Consider the following 19,533-nt stretch of genomic DNA (forward strand, 5'->3'; position numbering starts at 1 on the left):
CCAAAATAGGAAGTTGTAGTTAATTTGCATCATTTTTTTGATAGTATCAAACATTTTTTTTTTGACCATCCTAATGTTTATGAATATAATCACCACCTGTAAATTCTCCTTATATGGATAAACACTTTTTAAACTCACCGAGTTAAAACGTCTAATCGACACATTTACACATTTTTTCTACATTGTTTGAAATTTTAGCCCCATTTTGTTGAATACAAGCGAGTAAAATGAAGCATAAACTTAGTAATTCTCTGTTAGGCTAGCAAAGCAAGTTTTCGAGCTGGATTAACGAAAGATGTACAAGAATCTGGATATTAAAATGGTATGTTTAACTGTAGTAAAGCGTAAGCTGCGTTTAAGACTAGGTGGAAATACAATATTATGCTGTAAGTCTCATAAAGTTAAAAAGAAAAAAATGTTTAGCTGCTTTCAGTGATTTATCTCCAACATGATTAAGTTATTAAAAAAGTTATAATAACTATACTTGTGTGTGTAAGAGAGACCTGTTGGCTGCTACCACTGTCTCTCCTTCCTTCACGGCTGGCGCAAGTAGCAATTGATTTTATGTTTAATATTAACATTTCATCAGAAAAAAACAAAGAGTGGAAAAATGCTTGAGTTCTATGTAATATCTTATCTGCGTTTCAATAATGTTTGAATAAGCTCACTTCATTTCAAATACAAACGTACTCATATATTACATTTCCTAACCTAATGAGCTTCATTCAATTCGTCTATAGCTTAGTGGACTGTTCAGAGGCCAGTACTGAGTAGTTATTTACAAAAAAAACTAATAACCAACTCTATGTACCATTGATCCTAACCACTTACACTTACACACATACAAACATACACACACTTAATTACATTAGTAACTTTGGACTATGGACTATGTTGTAGAGCACGGAATATTTTTGCTCAGTGCTCAAAAATTCATATCAGTTCTCGGCATACATTTGCCCATGCATGCTCCTATGAGTGCACTACACGAACGAAAATATTTACATATATTTATACATCAACAAACGCACTGCACACGCAAACTGCCGCAGAAATGACTGTGGTGGCACGCACATTATCCAGTTTTTTCGTGTTTGTTTTTATTTTTCTCTATTGTTAAGTTAAATGTTGCTTTAAAGGCGCGCCGCGGAAGCGTTAGTCGCTATCGTTGCCGGCGAGTACCCTGGCCGCTTTGTTGCTGTCACTTTGGCTGTCGCCGCTACAGGCATTGCCCCCGTGCGCGTTACGTCCATCAGATGGCCAATTGCGGGCGCCGCCGGCAACGGTGGCGTTGACGAAGATGCAGGTAAATATGTCGTCGTCACTTCCGCAGCTGCCATTTGCGCGCTACACTGATTCGCCGCTTGACGTTTGATTAGCATTTGACTGGATTTGACGGCAATCCATTCATTGCGCGCTGCATCGAACCAAGTCAAGCCCAAATTGTAGCGTCCATTTAGATTGGCGTGCTGACAATGCGAGAACCACCAGCCACCCTCATAGTTTGCGGCACAGTGCGTCTGTGAGATGTCACGATCCACATCGATCGCCGAGAACTGCATGCCTTGCTGATAGTCAAGCGCATCGGAGGCATTGCCGTTGTAGCCGGCGGTATTCAAACGATAACCATCGGCGCGAGAAGAAACATAAAAATGATCATATTGAGCAAGCCAAACATTATCATAGATGTCCTGCATGAGTACACGTAGCTGAGTGCAATTGTTCCGCGTCAAATGATGTAGTTGTTCATTGCCAATCCAATATTCTCCGGCAGGTTGTCCAAAGCCGGCTGCGTAATCAGCCCAAGAACGATTAAAGTCGGCGCTGCCATCATAACGTCGCTGTACAGTGGTCCAACCGTCTGCGGTGCAATGTACCGTGCGCGGTCGCTGCTGGCCGGCTGGTGAAATCATAAAGAGACCGGCTTCACTTCCGTTCGGCACTTCAGTGCAATCCTGTGGGAGATTTTGTATAATGGACTCATATTGCTCCTCGACGTTTTCCAGTTTTGCGACAAGCGACTCGGTGTCGCGTGTGGCTGCTGCAGTATTTAAAGCGTTGCTGCTGGGATTATTGTTACTGTTACTTCCACGATGCTGGTGATTGTGATGTATGTGTTTTTGGTATGAGTGGTGTAACTGCAAGAATGTAAAAGAAAAATAGAAATATTTGATATAAGGCAAAAGTAATAATATTAAGAGATATGGGCCAAAGTTGAATGACTCTTACACATGTATTCATAAATGTATATATATTTATACATATATATGCGTATATGTGGGGATAATAATATAGTACTATATATTTGCCATTTTGTGTGTTTCGGCTAAAGGTTTCGTACACACAAATCCTCTATGTTATCCGCACAGAGTTAGCTCGAGTATTTATGTGTGCTTTAATGGCTTGTCTTTTATATGTAATAAATCTGACAGATGTCTGTGCAGCAGAAAATGAAATGCCACGTGACAGCTAAAGCTTTAATGGCTCACATTATGCTTCACAGCTTGCGAGCATTACAGAGTGCTAGCCAACCACTTACTTAAATCACATATTCAAGTTGGACGCGTTATTTTCGGCTAACTCTTGGAAGAGTTCTAAAAAAGTGTGGGAAGGTAAGTGCATAGGAGAATGTAGACCATTTGTGGTCACAGACAATAATCAAATAAATTAACTGAGAAGAAAATTTTGTTATACTGATATATTCAAGAATAAAACATAATTCTATATTTACGTGTTACAAACAATGTTTTTGAAAAAAGCTGATAAATATATAATAGCTGGTTTATTTATAACTAGTCGAGTGGACCGTTCTATGAAGGGATCAAATCATTTTGAGCAACAAATTTTACTAAAATGTATGGAAAAAAATCTTTACTTGAGGCAGCGAAAATATTTATAGTCAAGTATTATTATTTTTAGTGCACATTTTCATGTATAACAGTTTGAGCGATAAGTGAAGAGGAGTAGGACGCATGTGTTCCTTATAGATTTTCAGAAATATTTACTATTCATATTCGTAGAATAGCATTTGACTTAAGTGACTATTGCTTTTTAGTTCAAGTGCTATTTTTTAGTTATAGTAATATTTTTGCTTGAACAGCAAGTACTGCCTTACATTTAACATACCTCTGCGAACTTTATTATACTCTAACTGGTGTGTGGCACTTCCAAAAATGAAAAAGATTTTATAAAAATAAATATTTTAGAACTGTAGCTGTGCTACATTCAGTCAATCTCTTAACACAAATTTGTCGACAAAAAAAAAAAAAACAAAAACACTACACAATAATTAATAAATTTTTACTTTTTTAATAAATTTTTAATTTTTAATAAATTTTTAATTTTTTAATAAATTTTTAACTTTTTTAATAAATTTTTTATTTTTTAATTATTTGTTTTAAAAATTTTAGTGCTTTTGGAAACAATATCCAATTGGTCCTTGTACACCACACAACTTTAAACGTGCTTTTAGCATTGTTTTTTGTTTCGTGTCATAAACACAATTTCGAGGACTGTCTAAAAATACATTCCAGATTTTTTCATTAATCATTAAAATTCAAAGTGCTTCGCAATAGATATACCTACTGCCTTTTTATTGTGGTGGGATATCGAATTTATAATTTTGTCTGTAGTTATTAGTAGTAATGGGTTATTCAATAGGTGCGCTTCAACTTTTTTCCGATAGGGAGGGCGAACGACGCAATATTTTTTATTTTTCGCTTGTCATTTGTAAACTTCATTAGTATACATTTCATCATGGAACGCTACACACTTGAGTAACAATTGCAAATCGTGCAAATTTTTTATGAAAATAATCGTTCTGTTGCTGCTACTTTAAGAGCATTACGGCCATTTTACGGTCCATTTAACAAGCCGTCCCGTTTTGGGGTTATGTGAAATCATTGGTCTACAGTAACAAGCCGGCGACGATTTGTGAGCTCAGAGCCAATATTGAACGCGAAATTGCTGGAATTTCGGCCGATTTATGCAAAAGAGTAAAACGTGGTCATGCAAAAGAAATCGAATTTCATACTTAAATGTATATGTTCAAACTCGATAATAAAAAAAAATTAGTTAAAAAAGTCAAACCATTTGTGTTTTATTCAAAGAAGTTCAAAAGTTGCAGCGCTCTTACTGAAAACCCCTATATATCACAGAAGTATCGCAGGCAAGCGTTGATTTAAGAGAGCGGTGTTAAACCTGCCCACATATTTAGCTACGAAGGGGCTACGACCTACAGTTTTGGTTTTAGTATGCGAATATTTGTCGTAAATATAGAGCGCGTGTATGAATTATCATAGATTTGTTGTAAACTCCTTAAACGCCACTTGGTTTGCCGCTTGTGAAGCAAGAAGAGTTAAAGTATGTCCCAAGTGATTATTCAAATATATCTACTTATATATGGGGTACTTCTGGGGTACTTACTGTAAATTGTAATCTTGGACCGAGTCTTGGAGCGAATGTTATCTCGGGCAAGTATTCTATCGCAGCTAAAAATGCAGAACGTGACCTATAAATCATAGCAGATACTTTATATGACTATATAATTGATCCAATACTGAACTCTGAATTATGCGTCCTAAAGACATATTCGTATATCAGAAGTTAGAGAAGATGTTCGACTTTGTTTGAATCACTATATACGTGGTGCTGAGACTATGAAGACAAAAAGCAATACTCAAGCAATACTGGAGAATCAGAAGCATGATCGTGGGAAGTTTGAAGTGCTGCAAAGGATTTCAGTTGTCGTAACAGATGTCGAAAGTATGTATAAGAAAACTTTTGAGAGTTGGAGAGTTAGCCATATTATTCCTTTTACTTTGAAAATTTATTACAACTATTAAATGCCTATGTTTGGGTTAAGAATAATTAATTACATAAAGAAAAATAAATTTGCGTATTTGTAACTAAACGAAAATTAATAATTTATTTATTTTAAAGAGGGAAAAGGCATTCGAATTTTTAATAATAGACTACAGAGAGAAACAATTTCAAATCAATCCAACATTTGGAATCAACAAAATTCAAGTGTCTTTGGCTGGAACTGTTTCCAATGAATAACAACTGTCACGCTTAAAGACTTAGCCGCTAGCGCCCTTTTTGTTGGAGTACTAGTAAATATAATTATATTTTATTTGTAATCAAATAAATGGGAAAAAGTAAACAAATAGACAAATAAACAAATAAATAAAATATTTAAATATAAATGTATTTATTTGTCAAACTTCGCGGGATTAAAATTTCGCTCTAGTTATTTTTTCATGAGTTGACAGCACTGTTAATAACATCTGGGCCAACTTTCATGTGAATGCCATTATCAGTAATATATTTACGGTTGTTTTTACCAAACGACCAAGAGTGCATTTTTCGATTTTTACAATGTCTGATTTGATTGAGCAGAGAAGTGCCATCAAATTTTGTTTGCGGTATGAAATTTCGGCCGCGGAAACGTTTGGCATGTTGCAGAAGGCATTTGGTGATTCGACCATGTCGCAGAAAAATAGTTATAAGTGGTAGAAAGACTTCGAGAACGTGTTGATGACTTGGAGCGCTCCGGACGACCATCGACGTCAACAGATGACCAACACGTCAATAAAGTGAAGGAGTTAGTGCTCAAAAATCGTCGGTTGACTGTTAAAGACTTTACTGATATGATCGGAATATCAGAAGGATCTGTGAAAACTATTTTGAAAGACCATTTGGGCCTACGCAAAGTAAAATCTCGTTTGGTACCGAAAACTCTCAATTTCTTGGGAAAAAGTCGTCGCGTTGATGTGTGTGAAACAATGCTTTCAGACTATCAGGACAAGCTCAAATGCATCATTACGGGAGATGAGACTTGGATTTATGCTTACGACTCTGAAACAACCGACCAATCAAGCGAATATCGTGCTAAAGGCGAGGCCAGACCGAAAAGAGCACGTCAAAGTCGTTCAAAAATAAAGGTCATGATGACAGTTTTTTTCGATTTTCGTGGTGTGGTGCACTATGAATTCCTTCCACCTGGCCAAACTGTTAATAAGGAATATTATTTGAGCGTTATGCGTCGTTTACGTGAAGCTAATTCGTCTAAAAAGACCAGAATTATGGGCCAACAACTCTTGGTTTTTGCATCACGATAATGCACCGTCTCACACTGCACTCGTTCTTCGTGACCATTTCGCCAAAAACTCCACGCATATCGTTCCGCAACCACCGTAATCGCCTGATTTGGCTCCATGTGACTTCTGGCTATTCCCAAAACTCAAGAGACCATTCCGAGGAACACGTTTCGAGTCGATTGAGGAGATAAAAGCTGAATCGAAGAAGGTGCTGATGGCTATACCGGAAATGGACTATTTGGCATGTTTCGGGGATTGGAAAAATCATTGGCATAAGTGTATTTCATCGAGAGGGGATTATTTTAAAGGGGATGAAATTGATTTACAAGAATAAATAAAGATTTTTCATTTTACAACAAAATTCACCTTACTTTTTGCCCACAGTAGTAATAAAACGTAACTTCAGTTCTTCATTTTTGCACAGTCGTAATCGGTAATTGGCTTAAATAATTATTTCCAAAATATTTGTGCGGTACTAGATATCAACCGCCTTCCATTATCGTTTCTTGTGCTTACTGAAAAAATTTACAATTGTAAAAAAACCCAAAATGCCCGGCACACCGGCTTTTAAAATTTCAGTCTATTATTTCTCAGAAAAGTAAAAACATATTTCTTTTAAGGAGATGCATTAACCGTTATGCATTTTTTCACAGGATAGAGCAAGAGCTTTTATTTTTATTTTTTGATACGGCCTTCTTTCAGAAAACGGGGCAAAACTAAAAACCAAATTATGAAACTTTGACCAAATTATAAGATATTTTTCGCAGTTTAATTGGCAACATTTTCATCCATGCACGTCAAATGCGTTTCAGAAATCATTTGGCCTAACGTATATACATGTTAAAGGTGCTTAATGGGTTAATTGACCGCTCATGATATTTTCCTGCTATTTCGACATAATTCCCGAAATGATAGTGGTTACTTCATGATATACCTTTTTTCAATATCCATAAATTCCACAAAATATCTACGTAATCAATTCATTTGCTTAATACTAGCGGTTTCCAGCTTTTAATTTTTATGACCCTGTTTACTACGTCGTTAGTTTCATTCTTCTCCACTTAGTTCGGTCAGTTGACTTTTTCATTTTCCAAAACCTGACCACTTAAAATATGGTCTTAATTTTTTTTGCACCCAATAGTCAACTGCAACATCTTTCAACATCCTGAAATCACGCGCACTCTGCCCTTTACGTTTTCATTCAAAAAATTAGTAGACAAGTGAGTGGAAAAAGGAAGTGATGAAGAATGTCAGGAGCACGTCGGAAATCATTTGTGTCGTCTTTATGCCGGAAACACAATTTAAGTGTGGTCCGCTTGAGAAGAACGTGTCGGCAAAGCGAAATTTAAGAGCGCCTGAGTGGTGGGTAGTTAGAGGTTCGCCACGAAAGATGAAAGGGCATGAAATAGTGGAGAAAATATATTGACAGCTAACTTAGAATTGATTTCGTAAGAGATGTAGAAGAGTGATCATTGTTTAGTTAGTGTGCGTGAATTTTACGAGTGGTGTATCAGAGTGGCACAGTAGAAATCGACTGGGTTGGTCAGTGGGTGTGTGAGTCAGTGCGATATCTAATGATGGAGTCAGATAGCAGACTGACTGAGTGTACGCTATGAGTATGTCAACAAGCGAACAAAATTGAACGATTTCGCACATAAGACACCGGAATGTAAAAATTTAAGAAAGAATAAAACTGAAATAACTATAATACTAGGCGAAGGGAATGAAGAATACAAGTAGTAAATATAGCGAATGAGAAGCAACACCAAACGGATGTTACAGTAGCAAGAGCACAATAGAAAAATAAAAATGAAAAACGAAAAACAAAAATAGAAATTACTGTACGCTAACGGAAACGGATGTCAGCTTAGAACGCACGGATGTTGGCGTGGCTAAGCGCGTGGCCAACAAAGGAAAGGACGCTCACAATAATGAAGAAAAAGTGGTTCGGTAACAGGACACGTTTGCACGCCTGTGAATGCGTAATGTGGTCTGAAAAGCAAGTGAACAAATAGTGTTTGATATGTATGTGACACAATGGGTATTTCGCATAGAGTGGTGCGACGAGATTTGCGGGCAAGCTAGTTGCTGTGCTGGTGTGGTTTGGCGTTAGCTGGTAGCTGTTGGCTGTTAGTCGTTAGCTTAGCAAGAAAGCGACAAAGCGGTAGGTAGGTATGTATGTGCTGGTACACGGAGGGTCTCTAGGCTAACAGTATGAAACAGTCACGCGTCGTTGGCTGTACTAAATTGCTACCATTTAAGATCGCATGCTGGAGATTTGTGCTCGTTATGCAATTTTCTTTTTGACGCCAACTTTTCTATTCCATCCTCTTTTTTCACAATTTTAAACTCGCTTTATTATTTTAGCACTTTGTGAAAAATAAAATAGCAAATTGCTTAAAAATGAGTGAAATAACAAAAAAACAAGAAAACAGTTTTACCGGAAATGAGTGTAGTAAAGTGTTTCCGGCCATTAAATTGATAGCCTTGCATATGTTGACACGGACTGATTGCTTCGTGCTTGGAAATAATGATTTTGTAATGTTATTCTTTAGCTATTACAGTGAATAGAATGCAAACTATAGCATTTAAGTGTTCAATATATATATATATATATATATATATATATACAATATATATATAATTGGCGCTTTTTGGGTGTTTGGCCGAGCTCCTCCTCCTCTTTGTGGTGTGCGTCTTGATGTTGTTCCACAAATGGAGGGACCTACAGTTTCAGGCCGACTCCGAACGACAGATATTTTTATGAGGAGCTTTTTCATGGCAGAAATACACTCGGAGGTTTGCCATTGCCTGCCGAGGGGCGACCGCTTAATTTTGGTGTTTCACCGAGATTCGAACCAACATTCTCTCTGTGAGTTCCGAATGGTAGTCACGCACCAACCCATTTGGCTACGGCGGCAAGAACAAGAAAACAATGTATAGAAAATAGAAATTAGTAGTACCTACTACTTTCACGAATAAATCTGGTTTGAAAATAGTAGGTACTATATCGCACGCAAAAAATCGCGCCTATTATTATAATAATTATTAGTGTTTGAATGTGCATCAGTCATGCGATATAACCAGTCATCAGATTTTAATGTGAAATGTGAAATTTTCAGCACAGCTCTCGAAAATATCTGAATGGTAAATCCGATAGGAGGATTGGAGTCGAAATATTCAGAAAAACCACCTTTATAGTCAAAACATATAAATAGATTCGCTCAAAACAAATATTTTTTTAACTTCACAATTAAAAAAAAAAAAAACGTTAAAAATAAAAACAATATTTATCTCGTTATTTTGTATTTCTGTGCTATTATTACGTTGTTTTTAAATTATTTAAATAACTTATTGCTGATATTTATACGTTGTTTCATCTTAAATAGAAAGTTGAAGTTTTTTCAGGGTTCTGGTAAGACGTAGTGTTTATAGGAATTTAATTTGTTGCATTAATTTTTTTTTGGTGACACTTAAAAAAAATTGACAAGGCAAGTCATACTCATTCATCTGTTTGAACAATTAAAAGATAGTCAGTTAGTAATCTGACACAATGCCTGCAGTGTCATCTGTTCAGTAAGTGCGCCTAGAGTAGCTAGATTATCAGACATTGATGATGTCATCTACAGAACTTCAATGTCTTCTTATTATAACTGAGCGAAAGATGTGAACCTTATAGGCATAAGAAAACCTTGTCTGAGTCCAATCTGGCCAAATGAGTAGAAGTATATTATTATTTTCACATACTATATATACATATATGACCTGGCAGTCATGGTACGTCATAGTTATTACCGTAGGTTATAGGTGACTTACATTTCTGAACAAGTTTGAAGCAGTTAGGGGTCTACCAAATGTTTTACTCCTGCCTTTCACAATTCTAAATAGCATAATCCGCGAACAATGGGCATTCAATTAGCTTATAACAGTATATCTTTCAAGAGAAAAGTTAGCTTTATTCAATTCCCATTTCTCCTGATCCCGCAGCTCAATTTTTCTTTAGTTGATGTGATGATTTCAAAATCCGTTCAAATAGTACGGACATCCATACAAATTTTATTGATATATAAATATGCAACTAAGTTATTTAAAAAGCCGCTAATGAGATGCCTTTATCTCAAAAAATTCTGATTCTAAAAATATCTCTACTTGTTAAATTTAAATTGGAAAGCTTCCATGCAGCATTTTCCTCACGTTTGCCCGCTACTGGCCTTCTATGAAGTAAATACCAATTTTTGGAAACAACAAAGCACACGAGACATTTTTCTAAAACACCCAGGCACCAACGCAACCACATGAACTCACCTTGTGCTCCTCGCTGCGATGTTGCTGCTGTTGCATCACCGCACGCTGAATATCCTGTGAAACACTCTCGAGGCGATCCAATTTGCCTCGCAGCTGTGCCACTGCCACCTGCAACTGTTTGTTACCATCTCGTTCATCCTGCAGTGTGCTTATACTCACAGCCATAGCTTGCACTGAACGTGCAACATTCTTGCCCTCTTCACGCAACAAACTTTGTTCGGCGGTAAGCTGTGCACTAGAGAATTCTAATTTGGATATTTCATGCCTCAATTCTGGTATGTTTTTGTCGATTTTCGTTTGCAAACTCTCGACATCTTCGAGCAGCTCTAACATTGAAGTGTGCAATTTATCGAGTGAGGCAATTTGTCGACTCAAATTGAAATTTGCATCGGCCATGCGATGCTGTTCAATTTCCAAGCTACGCACTCGCTCGCCAATACGATGATACTTCAGTTCATTTAATTGAGATTTGAGTGAGCGTTGTGCTAGTTGAAGCTCGTGCATTTGCTGACGTTGGAAGCGGCAATGACGGCGTTTGTGATCAGCAGATAGTGGGTCGTTGGTTAACTGGAAATAAAGAGAATGTAGATGTAGAGTTTGGAGAGGTTAGTGATACCTAGTGAATATGAATAGATTATTAGCAAGTGGAAAGGGATATTGAAGTATATATGTAATATGAGTTTTCTTTTGAATTTTTATATTTGTTAGCATGTATGCGGCATAGATATGCAGCTTGAAGTCGATTTATATAAGTCCAGCTCCTGATGTGTGAATGCAAATATCAAAATCATTTTAAACTGAGATACATTATTTGGAAAAAATCAACATGCTTTACAAACTTTAAAGAGTCGGGAAAAATACATTGTTACATCTTTAAAAAAACTAGGCCGCTACGGGCTGGCTTTACTCAGCTCCTATGCACTAACTCTTTATGGTAGCTGGTGACAATACAATGAGTTCCGAGTGAGGCATATCAGATAACATGTTAGACCTATTACCCCATATACGCTAATAACCATGCACAGAATGCTTCAATTGGCACAAAGTTTCCTCTATTTTGAATCTATCTTCTTCATGATGTTTTTTGACCCAAAGTGCATAAGCTTATAAAAGAGAAGTATGTATAAGCCAAAATGCGCAAAAACTCATAAAATAACTGCAAAAAATCCAAAATAGCTCAAACAATTGAGGTTAGCTTGGATGGCAATATTTAGCGCCAGCAAAAATGCATGGACACACGAACCTACCGAACATAGTGTAAGTAGAGTCAAAAGTTATAACACCGATTCAGACATTCCCATGGCAGCCATACTGGGATGAGTCGATTTATTCCTCCACCCCAATAAACTATCTCTCCCTCACCCCTCGCCTATACTAGCAGTAGTTGACAGTCGATTGTCACGTAAAGATCCTTTTTTAGCTGACGTCAAAAACGTATACGTTCGTCCCGAAAAAGCAGCATTTGCGGAGAAGTCATGCTTAATTATTACCTTTTAAAAAAAGTGCAGCGGAAACGTGTTGTATATTGATCAATATTTACGGTAATCACGCTACGCCAAATAAAACTTGCAAAGAGTGGTTTCGACGCTTCCAAAGTGGAAATTTCGACGTGCGTGATAAAGATCGCGAAAAGGCACTGCAACAATTATTGGATGAAGAAGCATGTCGAACCCTTGATGATATGTCTAAAGAGGTAAATATTGATAGATCAACCGTCGGTAAACGTTTGGGATGGTCCAGAAGGTATACTGGCAGGTAACTGGGTTCCACATCAATTGAAGGAGAGAGATATCGAGAGACGTTTGGTGACGTGTAAGATGCTTCTTGGACGGCAGAAAAGAAAAGGTTCTCTTCATCGCATCATCACTGGCGATGAAAATGGATCTATTATGATAATTCTATGTGTCGAAAATGTTGGAGCCTGCTAGATGAACCAGGTCCATCGACAGCGAAAAAAAAATATTCTTGCTTCAAAGGTCATGTTGTGCATTTGGTGGGATCTGAAAGGTGTCATCTATTATGATTTCCTTAAACCATCTGAAACCATCACTGGCGATAGTTACCGACTAATGCGTTTGAATCGAGCTCTCAAAGAAAAGCGGACGGAATGGACGGTAGTCATGACAAACTGATTTTGCTGCATGACAGCGCCAGGCCACACGTCCAGAAATATGTATTTAGAGGGACTGAATTGGGAAATCTTGCCCCACCCGCCGTATTTCCTTATTGAATAGCGGTTCACTTCTTACGAGAGCATTGCAAACTGGCTCAATGAATTGATCAAGTCAAAAGAACTCGAATTTTTCGTCAGAGGAATCCGTATGCTGCCTGAAAAATGAAGTAACACAATGGCACACATGATATCACACATTGTTTAATTGTTTAAATAATTAGTAACATTGGCTAAGAATGGACGGAAACATTTCCATACCTTATACCTCTTGCCATAGTCTGATATAAATCTGAGATTGGTTCTCTTGTCGGAAGTGAAAACCGTTGGGTAGCTTGTGACTTCAATGCGCCCCACCATCTTTGGCACTCCAGCTTACCTATAATATCAGTGAGTGGGATCCCACATTGTTGTTAGCTCAAGAAAACTGTTGCAATACGTCGGGTAACCCCTATTTTCCTTCCTAAAGCATAGGCTTTGCACATACCTATACAGACATAAACGATATTGTATGCATTTGCTTATATTCAAATGTTTCCGTGGTTGCTCTATTTTCACCAAAAAAGAACAATAATTCATAGGAAAAACCACATATTCACGCATATACGAGGTGTGTTCAAAAAGTATCGCGGATTTTGAATTTTCGCAGGTTACGTATACTCGAATTTCGATTTTTTTGTGGCGATATGTTGGTACTCATGTCTCTCACTCATGCCGACAAGTTCGGCCATTTTGAATGTTCAGTTAATTGTTGACAGCTGCTTTGCTTCCACGTGTTTCGACTCGTCTTCGACTTTTATCTATTCAAAAAGATGGATCAAAGAACCTGTATCAAAACGAAATGAAGTGCGCGGATGCATTCCGAATGTTGACTGTGTCATACGGAGAAGCTACTTTGGACCAAAACAACGTTTATCGGTGGTACAAAATGTTCTCAGAAGATATGAACAACGAAAGGCGTGCCGGTCGCCTGAGCACTTCAACAATAGACGAAAAAATTGATCAAGAGAAGAAAATGGCATTGGCATCGTCGAATCACGATTAAAGAAGTTGCTGAGGACCTAGGCATATCGATTAGCTCGTGCCATTCGATTTTTTTCAATGATTTGGGCATGAGACGGGTCGCCGCAAAATTCGTACCAAAACTGCTCAATTTCGACTCAAATTTGCTCCGGAGGGTCATAATTGGTGACGCTATGACGTGGAAACCAAAGCCCAATCATCTCAATGGAAGCTGCCGCACGAACCAAGACCGAAAAAAGCGCGCCAAGCTCGTTTTCTTCGATTGCAGGGGCGTTGTGCATAATGAGTTCTTGCCACAGGGGAAAACGCTCAATGAGAAATATTTACTGCAAGTTATGCGCAATTTGCGCGAAGCAATCCACCAGAAACGCCCGGATTTGTGAAAGAACAAAAATTGGCTCTTGCATGACGATAACGCCCCTGCTCACACATCGTTGGTTGTGTGCGACTTTTTGCCCAAAAACAACACACTAATGATGCCACAGCCACCGTCTTCGCCAGATCTGGCCCCCTGTGACTTTTTCTTGTTCCCGAAACTGAAGAGGCCCATGAAAAGACGACGCTACGATACGATTGACGAGATAAAGACGGCATCGTAGGAGGAGCTGAACAAGATAAAAAAAATGATTTCTTGAAGTGTTTCGAAGATTGGAAAAAACGTTGGCACACGTGCATAATATCTCATGGGGATTACTTTGAAGGGGACAAAATAGATATTAATGAATAAATAAATAATTTTTGGAAAAACACAAAATTCGCTATACTTTTTGAACACACCTCGTATATGTATATGTAGATGCTTTCCTGCATTCTTCAGTGCACTGCAGTAAAACCATAAGGGCGGATTTTGTTCGAGTTATGGCTAGAAATTGAAATTTATAACCGAACTCGACTTAAGGTGGTTTACAACTATAACTACAACAAACAATTGCACTATTGAATTGAATTTGTGCATATGAACATATACAAATATATAAGTACATATGTGTGTATATATAACATAAATTTGTAAGAGTATAAGTCGACTGGTTTCGTTGCCATTCCTGTTTCTCGGCTATGTGGCACATGGGTTATTAGGGTTTACCGCAAATTTTATTATAGTGCGCAGATTAGTGGGTATGGAAGTGCGTGGAAAAACTTATACAAAAAAGTTATGAATCTCTTACTGGATTGCATAACCTTTCCATATGCAGCATTTTGTTTTCTACTCGCAGCAAGTCTTTTTAATTTGAAGACAGTGCAGAATTCATACGATTTTGCTCTTTTTAATTTACTCCTGCAATTCTTTGCTCTAAATTTGCAAATAGTAGAATGTAGAAATAACGTTAAATGACTAAGGCGCTGCATTTCAAATTTCCTTTTAAGATTTAAGCATTTTCGTCTGCCTCATGTCTGCTCTAATTTTACTTTAATTACTAATTGCTTGCGAGTAAATACTGTTATTTTGCTTTTTTCTATGTAAATTTTCTTTCAAAGAAGAGGCAAGAACAAATCTTAATCAACAGTCCCTTTTCAGTAGCTTTATACCAGCAAACTTATTCGTACTACATATTTTAGTAGTTATTAGTGCATCTTATTTTAATATTCATCCAACATCGTTGCTCCTCATTTTTGTAAGCACATGTGCCTCACAGTGCAACATTTTTAAAAGTGGCATGAGTAAAACGAGCGCACTTAGCAGCACATTATGAATTCATTTGCATTTTTGTTATAAAAGAAATTACTGCTGGAAATATTGTAAGTGCGCCGGTTAGAGATACTCCGTATATATATACATAAGCACTAAAAATATGTTTCTGTACATTAACTCATCTAAAAACAGATGCATGTGTTCAAAAACTCATCTGTTTATACAGAAAGAGAGCTAATTAGTGCACAAGGTAATGTACACGTTGGCTGTGAGTTCAAGAGCTGCTGCACACACTCGTATGTACATACTACAAATATACAAACAATATATGGTCGACAATCGTCAGTAACATTTTGGCATCAAAATTCTAAGAAGGAGTATAAAGCAAAGGGTGCCGTAGGGTGGTGTCCTTTCACTCTTGCTTTTCAACTTCTATGTTTCCAAAATTCCTCAATAACCTGAGGGAGTTTCATTAGTCTCTTTTGCTGACGATTTCTGGATAATGGCGTCCGGCAATGATTATCTGAATAGCCTTTCCCGTTTTTTCACTGCGATTAGTTTCTAACTTTCCCTCACTAAATCCACGGCGAGCCTATTTACCACCTGAACGAAGGAGGTCAAACTGCAGTTAAAGGTGAAAGTCGACGACGCACTAAAAAATATATATGTATTGTATATAATTGGTGCTTACACCTTTTATTGGGTGTTTGATGGAGCTCCTCCTTCGATTTATGGTTGTGAGTCTTGATATTTTCCACAAATGATTTTTATGAGGCGCTTTTTCATGGCAGAAATAATCTCGAAAGTTTGCCATTGCTTGCCGAGGGGCGACCACTATTAGAAAAAACATTTTTTATTATTTGATGTTCTAATACGGATATTCGAACCAGTGCATTACCGAATGATAGTTATGCATCAATCCATTCGGCTATGGCGGTCATCAATAACACACCAATAACGTAAATAACAGCAAAATACTCGGGGTCACCTTCGACAGTTTGCTCTCCTTCTCCAACCACAGTTGTCACTAAGGCCCAAAACCGCAACAAGGCAAATCGCTAGCCGTTAGTACTCGATCTAAAGACAAGGAAATGTTACAGCGGACATTGAAAGAAATTGGCCGGCTGGTTTTGAAGTACGCAACAGTTTTTGTAGCCTGGCACTAGTGGAATAAGCTTTAGACCAGTCAGAAGATTGCCATCGATAGATCCATAGCCATCTCATGTCTCCCCCGTATCATCTTAATAACGATGTTACTATGCTTCCGGTTAAGGGGCATAGTAAGATGTGCTGTAAGCAGCAATTTCTGCTGGGTTGCTACCACAGGAACCACCCAAACAAAAAAAAAAAACAAAAAAAACGCCGAATAAGCAATCAGAGTCCGTGAGTCACCAGTAACTTTAGCCCAATTACGTTTCGGATATTACGGCGAGTTAAACTCCTAAATCTGTGACCTGTGAACGTACCCCGCACGATACCTATTCTTATGCTCTCACCTAACACAACTCTCTCTTTGGACCCACCCTGTTGAAATTACAAGTTTCTTGGGCCTACCGTTAAATGAGATTGACTATGAGGACCAATGACCATACCTTACCGGCGAAGCTTGATGAAATGCTACAATAACACCAGTTCTCGTTCTGCCCAGAGCGGCACAGTGAGAGAGGAAAGAGTTTTTACCACAAAGAGTTACTATTTTTTCGTGAGCGAATCAGTTTCTGCTCGGAGCCTCAGAATATTTTTCCGAATGGATAAAGTAGTTCCAGTTACATGTTTATAACTACCATATGTATGTGGTGTTATATATAGTACTAAAGCAGTATTCGGATGAATAAAAAGGAAATTAGTATTTTACGAATTTGCAGCAGAATTATAAATACGTAAAGAAGATAACGCAAATAATAATAAAAGAAATACAAAAAAAATAGGAAAACGGAAAATATTTTTAAGCTCAGATCAATGGGAAAAATAGCATTGCAGGAAACGAAATTGTAGATGGGATTGCCAAAAGCGCTGTTTACATAAAATTCTAACAAGAAAACGACGGATAGACAGGAGGTGGAATAATCTAATAACTTATAAAACTGCGGAAATCATCTGTACACAGAATGCAAACAAATACGCCGGATTCGTACTAGCTCTGTCTCGAAAGAAGAGCAGAACTATCGTAGGTATACTTACAGGACACAATTTGTTAGCGGCATACAAGATGGGAATTGCAAAAAATTATAGCTGCAGATTTTACAATGAGCTAGAAGAGAGGGAAACTCTTGAGCACCTTCTATGTTCTTGCCCTGCATTAGCTAGAACCCGAATGAAATGTTTAGAAGCTCTACAATATGAGAGGTTAGAATGTTTCTCGGCGTTAGAGCTACGGAGCTTACTTAGATTCGCAAAAGACGCAGGCTTACTCGTATTACAAGAAGCCTACTACGAAGAAACGTAAGGATCAAGCTCCATCTGGTACCACTAAGGACAATAGGTCTATGAGATGGCTTTCAGCGAGCCAGGTCAACCTAACCTAACCTAATGGGAAAATAGTATCTTTTCATTTTATGCAGATTATTTCGATTCTTATTTACAACAGATTGGGTGAAAAGTTAGAAAGCTTAAAGAATCGCACCTAATTTCCTACTACTTTTGTTTACTGCAATAATGAGTTAAGCTCTACTTAATTGACAAGAGGATTTGCATACAACAAAAATAATAAAAAAACACAATTAAAATTGGACATAATATACCAGCAGCTCGCTGAAAAAACTGCCACGACATTGCCGGTGGATCAACTCGTTAATTATGATAATGAAAGTGTGCGCTATTTGCAACAACAATAACATAATTCCCTGCAGCGGCCATTGAGAGCCACGTGGTGCATGTGGCACCAATCCAAGCGTTCAGCAACAATGCCAAATGCAGTCAGTGGGAAAAATTAGCTGCAGCAACCCCCTGCTACAAACAAAGTATTAATGCAGGGACTGAGATGAAATCTTTGAAAAAGTTTGCGCTAAAACACTTTATTATATTATTAAAGCGATAGCAGCGGATAAAAAAGCGAAAAAGTATGGAGAGGTTACTAGCGAAGACGTATAAGTAGATTGTTGCAAAAAAAACGCTGCTGCTAAGCGAAAAGAGCCAATGCATGGCATGAGAAAGAAAGCATTAGTGAAAGTAAAAGAAGTAAGTAGTAAGAAAAGTTAAAACAAAAACTAAGAAGAAGTTACCAGCTAGCGCAGCATAGGAGTTGGCAGGCTTGCAGGCAATAAAATTGTCAACTTGGTCATGACAACGGCGTTAATAACAAATAGAACAGACAGGAAAAGAAAGAAGAAGAGAACCAGCAGTGGTCTATAAGTTTCTCAAAGTTAAAGAAAAAAAGAAACAGAAAAAAATCATTGCAGCAAAAGGCCAAACAAGTTTTCAAGTTGAATGGGACAAGTTTAAGATTTTATAAAATTGTGCAAAAAACAAAAGAAAAAGTAATAATAATAATAGCAGTGAGTAAATATAAAATTGCATTTATTGCTACAAAATCAGCGCACAACTTTGTTCTGGCAGCTAATGTTGCATGCAACGTTGCATCTAAATGCTAAGGGATAGGCTGTCGGCTGAAAGTTTTTCCTCATATATTTTTCTCCCAGTTTAATATTAAAAAATGGTAAAAAAGAAAGAGCAACAAAATAAACTATGAAAAATCGGAAGTCGTAGCTCTTTTGCTGTATTTTCTCATTTTTTCCAATTGCTGTTTACAAGCTATGAACTTGTGTGGACGAGTCATTGCGTTTGTGTGATTTGATGTGTAAGTCATGTCTGGAGGCACAATTTGCTCGATGAAAACAGATTTTTGTATTTCGTTTGTACTGTAAAAAACAAAACAAAAAAGGGGAAAAGCAGAACGAGACAAAAGTTTCATTCAGCTATTAACTATATTTCTGTTGGCCAGCTTGTTAAAAATTTTTATGCTCTCTCTCTCTCTCTCTTCATATACTTCCTTTCGCCTTTATGGTTTGCTGTATTTCACAAAATTATTTGCTTTACGAGTATTAAAACCATTTTTCTTAGCTTTTTTCTTTGTATTATCTAATTGTGTTCTTCTTCTTTTCTTTTTTTTTTGCTTATTCTGTAAGTCTGGCAATACACAGTTGTTAGGAATTGAACAACCATTACTTGTGTGCTATACTTTTCTTATTTCTGCCCCTTTGGCAGTGTAAAATGGAACTGAAGAATATTGACGTTGGTGTTGTTGGTGTTACTTTTTTATTTATTGTGCGATGAAAATCGAAGAGCAAATACTTTGATAGAAAATA

The 19,533-nt window shown here is 37.3% G+C and overlaps 1 protein-coding gene across 1 annotated transcript in view; it reads right to left on the reverse strand.

Annotated features, from left to right (window-relative positions):
• Nucleotides 1-312: 312 nt before the first annotated feature.
• The window catches only part of LOC129244222 (protein scabrous), a 132,298-nt gene continuing 113,077 nt past the window's right edge, over nt 313-19,533 (reverse strand). The window contains exons 3-4 of the mRNA XM_054881836.1: nt 10,407-10,973; nt 313-2,138 (exon numbers count right to left, since the gene is read on the reverse strand). Coding sequence (XP_054737811.1) covers nt 1,134-2,138; nt 10,407-10,973 — 1,572 coding nt within the window. The 3' untranslated portion in view covers nt 313-1,133. The remainder of the gene's footprint in view (nt 2,139-10,406; nt 10,974-19,533) is intronic.

Source organism: Anastrepha obliqua, chromosome 4, assembly GCF_027943255.1.
Source record: "Anastrepha obliqua isolate idAnaObli1 chromosome 4, idAnaObli1_1.0, whole genome shotgun sequence".
Classification (NCBI taxonomy): Eukaryota; Metazoa; Arthropoda; class Insecta; order Diptera; family Tephritidae; genus Anastrepha; species Anastrepha obliqua.